Source organism: Terrapene carolina, unplaced genomic scaffold (genome assembly GCF_002925995.2).
Source record: "Terrapene carolina triunguis isolate 2854851 unplaced genomic scaffold, T_m_triunguis-2.0 Scaffold21, whole genome shotgun sequence".
In the NCBI taxonomy this organism is placed as follows: Eukaryota; Metazoa; Chordata; order Testudines; family Emydidae; genus Terrapene; species Terrapene triunguis.
In genome coordinates, this window is record NW_020664372.1 from 40,539,060 (window position 1) to 40,552,163 (window position 13,104).

At 38.9% G+C, this 13,104-nt stretch overlaps 1 protein-coding gene across 3 annotated transcripts in view; it reads right to left on the reverse strand.

Annotated features, from left to right (window-relative positions):
- Positions 1-13,104, reverse strand: part of MAP4K4 (mitogen-activated protein kinase kinase kinase kinase 4) — a 233,154-nt gene that overhangs the window by 31,613 nt on the left and 188,437 nt on the right. For 2 of the 3 annotated variants that reach the window (XM_026647865.2, XM_029910579.1), the window contains 8 exons: positions 12,233-12,330; positions 11,927-11,935; positions 10,939-11,114; positions 10,227-10,347; positions 8,938-9,129; positions 6,254-6,371; positions 5,801-5,971; positions 1,206-1,349 (listed from right to left, as the gene is read on the reverse strand). In XM_026647865.2, the coding sequence (XP_026503650.1) occupies positions 1,206-1,349; positions 5,801-5,971; positions 6,254-6,371; positions 8,938-9,129; positions 10,227-10,347; positions 10,939-11,114; positions 11,927-11,935; positions 12,233-12,330 (1,029 nt within the window). The remainder of the gene's footprint in view (positions 1-1,205; positions 1,350-5,800; positions 5,972-6,253; positions 6,372-8,937; positions 9,130-10,226; positions 10,348-10,938; positions 11,115-11,926; positions 11,936-12,232; positions 12,331-13,104) is intronic. The other variant, XM_026647864.2, reaches the window with a different exon arrangement.

Below are 13,104 nucleotides of genomic sequence, written 5' to 3' on the forward strand. Positions count from 1 at the left end.
CCGCGCCGCCCCCCTCCAGGTGCCGCCCCAAGCACCAGCTTGGGTGCCTGGAGCCGGCCCTGATTGTACATTATAAAGGTATAGGGTTTTTTAAGTTCCTGGTTTAATCTTTTTTTGTAATTCAGTCGTCAGCCATAAGTGAAATGTAAATGAGTTATAGTCGATCAAAATATTACAGGTGTGTTTAAATGGAAATGCAGCGACGGGCTTTACTACACTGGCACAAAGGTGGTACTTTAGATAACAAACATGTACACTCACATACTGCACTGAGCTGGCTAGGGTCTATGTGTACCACTATCTTCTAGCCAATGGTACCAGAAACTGCTCCATTGTGTATTGCAGAACCTAGACACTTAATACATAATGGAGAGTCTCCTTTAGCTCCAATGTTAGGGGTCTATGTTCTTGGAGCAGAAGAATCAGAGTCCTATCCCTGCTGCCACCAGTTCTGAGTGCTTGTGGAGTGCAACATAGTGACCACTGTGTGAAGCCCTAAATGACCCGGGGTTTCATACAACAGAGCATGGCAAAAGTTAAAATACAGGAGAAAGGTAGACGGATAAAAACAGATCTGTAAGAACCATTTGCTGTAAACTCAGTGAAATTGTGTAATAAATGAAGTAGCCCTTTTAAATAGCCCCTTGGAGCCCAAAGTGTTTGGAGTTCCCAGCTTTAGTAAGAAACCATTATTCATTAGGACACGTTAAAGTGTGAACTATTTAAAGAATGGCCGTATCTCTCCCTGTTCGATCAATGGGCTACAGTCTCACTAAGTAAAGATACATCCAGATGCGACATCCATCTACTCCATCGTATCAGTAACTTAACCATGCCCATCTATGCTGCCCTTCCTCCCCGTCCTTCCATGCTGCCTACATCTGCACTCTGCAACGGATTTTCTATTCTAGTGACCTAGACTCAAAAGAGGACTTATAACTTCCTGCACCCATTCTCTCCCAAACACAATACAAATAAATAAAACAGAATATTTTATCATCTTATCCTCCAAACTTGTGAAAAAAATTTCCTTCAAAGCAGGCAGTTTGGGGTGTTTTGCATGGAAGTTGGTTCATAGCATTAAAAAATGTGAAAGCATGAAGACTGAAAAATCCTGGGCCCAGAGATGTCAATGGCAAAAACTCCCATTGACTTCAGCGAGGTCCGGATTTCAGAGAAATAACATATTGAAAAATGGGCATTACCAGATATCGTCACCAAGACATTCAGGCCTTCGAGTACATCCATCTGCTGGAACCGTCTTCGGTTTATTAGAGGATAAACCTTCCCCTGACCACTTCTATCTAGCAGCATCAGACCACTCTCAGTTCCCACTAACAAATTCACTCCTAGGTTAAAAAAACAAAACACCCAAATTATAATGCATGTTTTCCAGGTATTTTGATTAAGTCATGCTTTACAGAACATCTTACAATGCTTTAGGTATTCAAACCCAACACTGATTCCATCTGCACACCTGGCAGAGGGATGGAGTAGCAGAGACCCCCCCGCTCACTGGGATAGGTAGGTGGAACATGAAATTTATCGCACATACACTAGCAAGAGGCTGATACGCAAGAGGAAGCGTTCCAGAGCAGGGTCCATCCTCCACTTCCCAAGAGCTGAAGATAGCAAGGGTTTTATGAAAAAAGTCATGCAGAATTTAATAGAGAAAGACAGCTTAAAACCATTCTATAGAACTTAATAGAATGATCTTTCTGTGACTGAATTCTACAGAGTGGTTTTAAAAACCTACAGCTTTATCACCATTAAACACTATAGGGTTTTAGAATAATTTTTATAGAACCCTATTTCATTTTTATAGAACCGTATTGGTTTCATCCCTATCTAGTTCTATAGGACTTTATTACAAAGAGGGTTTTCAATGGGGAATTGTCCTTGATCTCAATAGTTCCCCCTTTACATACACCACACTCATCTGGTTAGTAGATGTCTATTAAATTTTTCAATTCTTGCCACCATAACAGACAGCTATTGCCACAAATTATGTGAAGAGAGCAAAAGGACAGCTGAAATACAGCACAAGGGATGAGAGTCAAACCAATTTCGTGACTCGCTTTATTAGACCCCCTCAAACATTTATTAGACATCACAACATAAAGCTTTTATTTTTAAATGCAATAAAACAGGTTGAAATAACACAGGTAAATTCACAAAGCTATACAATTCTGGCTATTGTGAGTTAGAAGCTGTCACAGTAGGCCAAATTAATCCCCGGTTTAAGTGTACTGGTGATAACAAAATTACACCAGGGACTAATTTGGCCTTGTATCCTAAACTGAGCACTACTAATACAGTAGATCTGATTCAACTACACAGAAATTAAACAGTGGGTAGCCTTGCAAACTACATTTATGGCAATATCTAAACACAACAGGACAGCATTTTAGGATGCTATGACAGCCTTAAATCAGCAGGCTCCTTGCTTTTATTGATTACTGTCTTGTAATTTCAAAAGGTACATTCTTCCCTACATCTCACAGATCATTATGTCTAAGCTGTGAGGAAAAGTACCTAATCATACTGTAGCAATAGCACAGGGATGGCACTAATTAGTAGAGCAGATATTGACTGATTTGTTCTTGTCATTAGAACTCTGAACAGAGCCTTAATTCATTTAGGCTTCTTAGTATAGGTTATGCTATATGCTTAAAAGTAAACGCACATGTACATTTGTTCACTCAAGGTCTTTTCCATCCCTTTTGGGTGTCAGGGCCCTATAACTCTTACCCATATCCTTCTGTGGTGTCTTTAACTCTTCATGTATTTCTGACAGGTATTTCACACCCCATTATATACAGCCAGTTGTTCCTTCCCTTCCCCATTTAAATAAACTGATATGGGCAGTGAGCCAACAGTAACTAATGCCTAAACTTTAAAATGTCTTTGTATTTGCAGCATTCAGGCCTATGAAAACCTCTAAATTTTTTTCCCCTGCAGCTCAGCAGTTCTAATTTTTCAAAGTGTACCCGCTACCACAAGTACATTATAAAAGTGCCTTTCTTTTGTATTGGGGGACTGGGCATCTACTTCTCTGATATTCCATCTATATTATTAGCATTGAACTTAACTATTTAGATAACTTCCTGAGAGAATCTTATAAAAATTACAGCCTTAAACATTATTTCATTACAATTAGTAAAGGCAATAAAAAACCCCTCTCTCTTTACAGGAACTATCACACTTAGCATGGCAAGGACCAAACTCCTACCAAGGGTAACTAGGCACAAATCCATTGAGAATAAAGATGGGCCTGCATACACCAGAATGAATTTGGCCTAAATGTTTAACAAGAAAGTGTTTGCTATAGCTGTAAAATACCTCCAGGATTTTATTTCAAATCAACAGAAGAATGAAATATGAAGATCAAAGAAACATGAAAGTGCTAAACACGAGTGATGGCCCAGCCCCTACTGGCAGGGCAATTTGGTTTGGCATGGAAGTGTGTGACACTTGTTCCCAATTTATTTCGTGTGATTTCATTCTCCTTTCTCTCTTTACCCCACTCTCACTCTGACATCTTCCATTTGCACAAAGTTATACATTTGCACTGAAAATTATTCACACCAAAGCATGTAAAAATATTAAGTCTACATTTGGGCAAAAACTGACACTGGTGAACTTTGATAAAGCTGATTGATGAAGAGGTGCTGGAATGGTGACAGCCCCCAAAAAACACATAGCCTCATAGAATGAATACTGGGTGGGAACTGCTTCTACCCCCATTCCTATTCCTGTCCCTCCCTTCCTCCCCCCAACACACATCTGCTGATAACTGGCCATACTCCTATTTTTGAATATAGCACTTTATGAAAATGTACTCATGAAGAAAGTAAATATAATTATCCTTGCTTTATAGATAGTAAAACTAGTCTAGAGATGTAAAGTGAAACAGATGAAGCTAAGTGGTGTCATAGTCAAGATTAAAATTGAGGTCTCTCATATCTATCTAGCCCTTCTCTTCATGTGTCAGTATATTTATGCCTGCATCTGTAATTTTCACTCCATTCATCTAAAGAAATGGGTTTTTTACCCATGAAAGCTTATGCCCAAATAAATCTGTTAGTCTTTAAGGTGCCACCGGACTCCTCGTTGTTTTTATGTCTATCTAGACAATTGTGCTTTCCAGGCAAATTGTTTAGATCAACTACTTCAAACTATCACACCTAAACCCATCTTTAGGTACCTAAATGTCTAAATTTTCAAGTGTTCTGTGTATCTGCAGGACTTTCACTAAGTTCAGACACCCAGGTTTGAAAAATTGCAGTAAGACAGCTTTGCTGAGCCAGTTTCCTAATACACAGAATGAGAACAACATATCTATCTACCTACCAGCATCTTAAATCATGCATGTTTTCAGACCTCCTGTGTAGTACATATCATTATCCCCTATTTTACAAATGGACAACTGGGATTTAGTGAAGCAAGTAGAGAACCAGGAGACCTAGATTTTGAGCCTAGGTTTTTTGTTTTTGTTTTTTATATATATAAAAAACTTTGAGCAAGTCACTTTACTTCTCTGAGCGCCTCCTGTAAAATAGCAAACAATATTTACCTACACACCATAACTTGTAAAGTGCTATGTAAATGAAACTATCACAGCAGCCCCACGCTTAATCTACTAATCATGTGACTTTGGGGAAGGACCAACTCTTTCTCCTCCAGCTTTTTCAACATTCATAACTGTTTAGTGTTTTTGTTTTAAAGCATTAAAACAGATATCAGTATCAAAAGGACAGGATTCTGGGAATTAGTGTGGCCAGTGTTGAATTCTCATGGCACAGGCGATTTTTCTGCTACTGTAAAGCCAGTGGAGATGACTCCTCTACAAAACCACCCTGGGTGTAGGGGGCATATCAAGATAGGAAATGGGCATCAGACCAATCCTTCTCTGGCATAAGATAACTAAGAGCCATAACTGTAAAATGGCACATTGGCACCCCATGATCCTAGCCCCAAATGCACTGAGCAGAGCTTGGAAGAGAACGTGGCCCATAGTCTCAAACAGAAGAAGTTGCCTAGTTACTTGCCCTATTCTCTCCACGTAATTATGTGATTCGATGTGAGATCACTAATATAAAAGTTATAACATGAAATACGTTCTAATCAAGCCCTTTGATTTCTCAGCAAGAATTCTGAGAAGCAAAATCAAATACAATACCCTTTTTGAACCTATCATTAACCTAACAACCTTGTACTGACACAAAATGCACAGCAAGATTACCATAACCCACAAAAGCTGCAGACATATACTAAAAAGAGGTTTAAAAAGTTGAAAAGAATGTCCAATTGGCTGACAAAATTTTGAATGATTATTATTCAATCCTGAGAATATACCAGTCAGAACTTGCATCAAGCCAGACCTCAGAATAGGCACATCGTAAGCACAATAGTAACCAGATCTCACTATGATGACATGAGACTGAGCTTTTATTACTATGTAGATATTCCAAAATATCAGACACTTATTTGTCCTTGCTCCTTAAATGAATTTATGAACAGTCTAGACCCCATTTCTAGGTCATTAAGCTTATACTGGTGTGCTCTGAGCTGCAAAACTATTTTCATATACACCAAGAAGTTGTAAGAGACACCCTTCCATCCCTCCCTGTGTTGTAATCTATGGCTTATTTGGACACTGGATAATTGCTGAGGTACAAATCGCTCTCACTCTTCATGCACTTAGAGAGAGTTCATAAGATCAATCAAGTAAATGAAAAGAAAAACAAGGAAATAAGGGGAGGAAAGGAGGGAAGGGAGGGACGCAGATATACATTACCCCATAAGGCAGCACACAAAATCTCAGAATTGAATCTCTTCTTGTATTTGCGAATCTCTGGAGTGTCACTTTGTGGTCGTGTATTGGTAGGATTCACATTGACAACTGATCCCTTCCTGGTGGGATCTTGCCTTATTGCCTCTGACCTCATGGCTTCACTAGAAAATCCCACTGGAGGAAAAAAAAAAAAAAAAAGTACATGTAATACTATCTTCTAAGTGCCAAATATTTACCATATACTTTCTATTAAATAACCCAGACAGTAACTGATAATATTAAGCAAGTCTTTCTTTTTGTAAGAAATGTAAATGGAAAAAGGAAATAATATGCAATCCAGTGCAAATCAAGTAACAAGCATGATGGAAACATTCTAAACTACTGTAAAGAGCAACTCAAGTCACTGAACCTTTTTTTTTTTTCCCCCAGTTGTCTTCTTGCATCTACATTACTTACCCACAGAAGTCACAGTTGTCCCACTAGATGGAGAAATCTGTAGTAATCTGGGGTCTATAAAAGGTGTAAAGGAGGAGGAAGATTTGTGTTTCTGGAGTGTGTTACTAGCGGACTGAGTCTGCAATGTAAATTTCAACTTTATTAATATAAGTGACAACAAAAAATGATGATAACAATGAACATTTCTAAGTCACTACAGAATTTTACCGTTTTTCTGAAGCCCTTTCCCACCCATCCCCAACCTTCTATACTTCCTATATTCATACAGCAGGCACCATAGATGCAGGTTTCACACATTACCACTAAATGTAGTCAGTGTGTTCTTCACCCCATTAGCTCAGATTTTAAAGGAGATGTTTGAGGAATGGTCACAACAACAGGCAAAAAGTAAGGGAATGTCACCTTATCATCGGTTAAAATATGTACGGGACTTATGAAGTTATTAGAAGCTAGCACTACTTCATTACATAATTTTAATTTTCTATTTGTGAACTGCCCACTACATACTTCTATTTGTTACGCATCTCCTGAAATGAGCTTGTTTAATATGTTATGAAATTTGATCTCTTAGTTTGGGCAACAAAATCTAAATACTCTGGGATCAGGCATTCACTTCTATGATTAATGAAATTTCAATGTCTGGTACTTCGTGTTAATTCTCTACTTTTGTTTTTTTTAAACTGAGCCTCTTGCCAGAAAGCTCCAGCAGTTTCTTCCACCATCATTTCACATATTACACCTGTATCAAACAAGGGGCTCATTAGTGTGAAAGGTGCAATAAACAGTGATATGAAGCTATGAATATGTAGTTGATAAAAGCACTGGTGCTTTATTTAGTTTTGTATTCTAAACACAAAAAAGGGAGAAAGACAAGTGAAACAATGAACTGTTAAAAGTGGAGATGGAATGACTGAAAAATCCTTGCCAGTTTAGTGAGTTAAGTGTTATAGTGACAACATTGCACATTAAAGCAGAATGGCACAAATAAAAAACAATCAAAAAGTGCGAGTGTGTTTCTCTGTATGTGTAGAGTTAATGTGGACAAAAGGAATGTGTGTCTGCTCAGCTTGTTTTATGCTTTTGCAAACAAGATTGGAGGAGCTTCCTCACTGTTAACCAATCTAAAGCCTCTGTCCCCTCTAAACCTCCACCTTCCTCACCAAATATAATTATTGGGCTTAACCATACTGAACTTTTCTGAAAAGCAAAATATTTTCAACCACATTACTAATAACTTCAATGCCACCACAAACAACTGCCATCGTCTCCTTATCAAAACTCAGTTTGAGCTAAATTGATTGAACCCTGCTTATTTGTTGCTTAGAACAAAGTAATGAACAGGCATATCCTTGAATCACTGAACTGGCCTACATAACCTGTCAAGAGTATATTTTTACAAAGTTAAAGACTAGTGAAGCACAGCTGAAAATGAAGGATGACAAGCATTACACGGACTAAACTTCTGTGACAAAATGAATGCTTGCTGTCACATGGTTCAATACGTTTCACAAGCGCTTTTCATCCTATTGTGAAAATTGTGCATCACCATTACCTCAGGTTCTTTTGTAACTGTACACAGAATATCTCAGCCTGGTACTGATGTCAAAGCACCTGTTCAGTTCTATTCTGAGAAGCAGCAGCATGTTGTTGCACATTTATAGTGGCTGGTTGACTCTACATCATACTTGTTTACAAGTCTAAAGATGTTTTCTCTAAATGCCAGGCCTGCCTGTTCAACCTGGAAACTGAAAGTCATGCTGGGTGCTTTCCTTCTCATTCCTCGCCACCAGCATTACAGGATGTGCAGGACAAATTCATTCACACCTGTGCATCCCCATTACCTTCAAAGAATCGCAAAAGTACAAGGATTCACTATATAACCAGGATTTAATGCACAATTCTGTTGTTGGTTTATAAGAATGAAACACAGTCCCTCTTAGCACTGCAGAGCCAAAGATAACAGGAGTAAAATTCTGGAACAGTGAAGTCCCCAGATAGGACTCCAACTAGAGATAAGAGAGCAGACTTGGAGAATAAGCAGGAGTCATTTTTCCATGGTCATTTTTCATAGCACAACTATTCCATAAAAACCTGAAGAGCTCCTGTAGAACACTACTCCAAACAACGAATACCCCAAACAACCTAGCTTTCCTGAAATGGTCACCAACCCCATGTGGCAATTTCAAAGAGTAAAATCCTTCAATGAGGCTGAAACCAGCTTCCTATCCTGTGTTGGTAGTTTGCACAAGTGAGTTACTTGCACGTGCCTAGTTATTTGCTCCTTTTTTATGGTAAAATCAAGACAAAATTACCAGGTTTGATTTAATTATTTTTTAAAACCCCAGCAGATTCCTTGCAACTAGCCTGTTCCCGAAATACAGAAATTAAAAAAAAAAAAAAAAAAAACCCTTGTCTGAATATATGGTAATCAAGTTTAGTTTAAACAAAAGCCATGCAATTAATGACTCACTGTAGAAAGCAAAAATAGTAAACTAGCAAGTTTGGGGTAAAACTGATCTAGAGTTAAGGGCTTTTTATACAGAACTGAAATGTGTTATTTTGGGGGTGGGAGAAAAGTGACAGAAAAAAGCAGGGGAAGATTGGCTGGAGTTCCTCTGCAAACTAGCTATTAGGCAATACTGGAATAACCCTAAGAAAGCAGCCAGCTGTGGTGCAAGACATACCTCATTAGTAGTTAGCTTGTCCTGGGGTGTCTGTGGGGACATGATGGGTGTCGGCTGGCTGGAGGATGGGGAGGAGGAGGTGGAAGAAGTGGAGGAGGAATGGCTTTGCTGTAAGAGATCTGGCAAGAGGTGAATGCGACCGGCAAAGCCATTGCTCTCATGATGGCTGGCACGCTTTGTGTCAACTGTACTCTGTAGAAAAAACAGGCACACTTGTCTTGCTCAAGTGCTGCTTAAGGCTTTCATCCCTATCAGCTTTATCTACTTTTTTTTTTTTTTTTTTTTTTTTTAAATGTACCGATATCCTATGCCTTGATGCCTGGGTTAGAAGTGTGCTGAGCTTCCAGAACTCAGTAAATACTGCACCTCTGGCAAGCAGAATTGAGCCTCTCACTTAATCTGATTCACTTGCAAGGCCAGCTCCTTTACCAAAAGAGTAATTGTGCCAGTAAGTCTATGCTGCTCCTACTACATCTGTATTTGTTGTTTGCCATCATTTTATTTAATTCTAGTTTGAGTCATGTTCTGACAAGAACTTGAAATATCTGGTGAATTCCCTAATCTAGCTATTTAAACAGTCACCATGAAATTTTAATTAGCAAACTGTAGGGTTCAACTAAAAAATTACATTCAGTTGCAAAACTCAAGAATGTGATTACTGAGGAAGTCCCCTAGGAGCTGACAGACTCATTAACAGATGAGCTAGTTTAATACACAAAGAAGCAGCTTCTTCACAATCAAAGATAGAACATTTCAAAATAGAAGGAAACCAAACAACACGCCTAGATCCATCCACAGTCACTGCCCTGCCCCTTGTAACATTCCCTCCCAGCCCCCAGCACCAATTGTTTGCTACCTTGCTTTTTTATTAGTTTGTTCTTGACTTGAGGCTTAAAGTAGTTAAAAGAATTGAGTACTTTTCCCCCACCCCTTTCTAATTCCGAGATCCAGCGTCTGGTTCTACCATAAAACGAGGTTAAGTTCTTCTGTGCTGAGACTTTCTTCACACACCTGTAGCTTTTCTATCACTTTTTTGACACAGACTTTGAGGTGCTCTGCGTGGTGCTATGAATGAATGTCATTGCAAAGCATGCAAAACAGTAGCAGCAAGAGATGGAGGCTACTCTTTTCTCTGCATGCATCAAGTGTCTGCACATCCAAAATATGCTACATCTGTGTCTTGATAACATGGACAACAAATATAATGTAGAAACAGCATGGGTGAATGAACAAGCAGGTTAATGATCACAGTAAAGGCACAGCACTGTGCAGGGAAGGAAATACAATACCTGTCGGACGATTAAAGTACCCTCCTTGGAAGGCGTCATGGCAGGTTCACTCTCCACATCATCGTGGACAATCATGGTTTTCACTGACTCTGTTTCACCATTGCTCAGGTTCAGAGTTGATCTATGCATCAAGCAAGAAATAATTTGGATAAAATAACCCCACAGTATTTCGGTTTTAGCTCTGTCTTCATGTATTTGTATCAAGTGCATGCCACAGATCGTTTACAGCTGCATTCAAAGTGGAATATTGACATAAATCATCAAGGAAGAGCTTCTTCAAGAAACAAATGAATCTAAAATTGCTAAAAACAATTCTTCACCTTTTATAAAATGCAAATGAGGAAAGGAAACAACACACAACACTATAATTTGGCTTCTAGTAACACAAGACAAACATTAAGATTTAAAGGATCAAATTTTCAAATGGTGCCAAAGTGACTTAGGAGCTTAAGTCCTATTTTAAAAAGTGATTTAGGCACTTGCTCGTTGACTTTCAAAGGCACTTAGACTAAATGCTAATGTCACTTTTGAAAACGGACCATTTTGAAGATGTTACCCTACATGTTTCGGAAACGTGAGTATTAACTGACTGCTAAGTACTTTTGATGGACTCCTGAATACGGTCTTGATAAAAGAGGGCTAATGAACGAAATATACGTTGTAGTCTTTTCCCCATATCCACACAAAACAGAAAAAACACAGAACAACTAACACAGCTCTGGCATCCTCCGGCCCAGATGTAGATTCATCTGCTCCTTCTTGTTCCATATCGTCATCCTCCTCATCTGTTGTCCCCGACTCTTCACTGGACGATGAATAGTCTGTCACCTTGTGTGGAGGTCGCACATCCTCTACAGCTCGCAATTCCTTTGCCAAGGCAGTTAAATCCTAACAAGAATGAGACAAAGGGGAAAAAGAAGAGTGAGGTTGCAGATTGGAGAGGAGGAGAGGCAACGTATCAGCAACACAGCTGCGGGGACTGAGTTTGTTCAGTTTGCTGCTGCACTTCCATAGTTCCCAGCAACACGTGTTTTGTTGTTGGTGGTGGTGGTTTACTGATTTCTTTGTGCTTTACTGGCAAATTAAAAAATAAACAAACCCTAGAAATTTAAGACTATGTAGGTCTTTGCCCCCTCTTACTCCTACCAGAACTGCTAGAGCAATGAACACACTATAATACGTTGTTTTAAGGAGTCCAACATTTTCCCTCCCCAACTGTTCTGCATATTGACAAGCTACAGTGCATGGAAATTTGGGCAGCAAAGTTGTAAGACAGCCTAAATTTACTGAGCTGTCTGTTCAGCTGAACACAGTTTGTATAAAATATTTCACATACAGACGCTCCCCGGGTTACGCAAGACCCGACTTACACAAATCCGCACTTACGGAAAAAGTGGTGGTTGTTGTTTTTTTGCGCGTAATGGTTGGAGATACGTTTCCAACTTACGCAAGTCGGGGAGCGTCTGTACTTTATAAACTGATGGGATGGGAGCCACCATCTTCCTTTAAAGGACTTCATTTGATTTGGGCATTTGAGTGCTAGGCCAATATAAGGATAAACAACATATTCATAGATTTTGATTCAGATGGAACCATTGGAATCATCTACTCTGACCTCTTGGATACCAAAGGCAAAAAATGTAATGATAATAACTTCAAAAAATAAAAAACATATTTGATTGTAATAGCTAAGTGCTTACCACTTCTCCCTGCACCATTCAGCACAACAATGGTACGGTTGGGTCAGATGAATCATCATTGGTACAGCCACATGAAGAGTACACAGGACGGAAGGAGAGGTTTGAAAGGAAGAAAATGAGAAAACACAAAAATTCAAGAAGCAAACAAAGTACATTTAAATGTTTAACACTTCATAGTATTCAACTGCCAAACTGAATCTCTAATTCACTCATAATGCTTGGATTCACCGTGTAAGTATTTGTAATGGACCTATCTAACATCAAGTAAAAAAAATCAGACAACCAGCACAGTTAGGTTTAGCTTACAGCAGGCTTGTTGGGTCTGAAGACTTCCTTCTTCTCTTCAGGTTTTTTGGCTGCATTTTCATGACGTTGAGACGGTGAACCTTCAGATTTTGATGATGCTACATGTGTCAAGACCCCCCCACAAAAAAAAACAAAAAAAACAAAAAAGGGGGGTCATTGTTAAGTTAGGATTTTTTTATTTATGCAGCAAAAGGAGCACAAGGCCTTGTCTACACTGGGTATTTCAGCCATAGGGGGCCAGCCACAAGTTTACCTGCACCAGTGCAAACCTCTAGTGCTGACAGGAAAAATCACAAACAGCTGCGATTTGCACTGCAGCTTACCAGTGACTGAAAACATGGAAAGAGGCACATGACATACAGCAGCTTTGCCCATCTATACTAGGGAGTTAATAGCACTCAACATTGAGCATTCTGGGGTTTCCACAGACTTATTTCATTCCAAGATCCTTTCCCTTTAGCTACCTCTATAGTGTCTCTTACACCATACAGCTGAATATGCTCTAACATTACATAGCAGCAGTGTCCTGCTCAATTCAAAAAGCTATAATGAACCTTTTCTATTTTTGCTGTATGTTTAAAGAGGGGGATTGGAACTGCTTTTCAGATATAATTTTTGTAGGTTTTCATTGACACTCCCTCTAATATTTAAAAAAAAAAAAAAACTATAGAGGATTTGATCTTGGGTCAAAAGGAAACATGACATCTTGACATTAGGAAAAAAGAAACCCAAATGAGAAAATAATTAAAATGCTAATGAATCTGGCTCTGGAAGAAAGTGTCTATCCTTGTACTCATGGAGAGAGTTGATGTGCAATGAATGATCAAGAAGTAGTCGAGATGCTCATACAAATGAAGGAAGTTAGTTCAAAG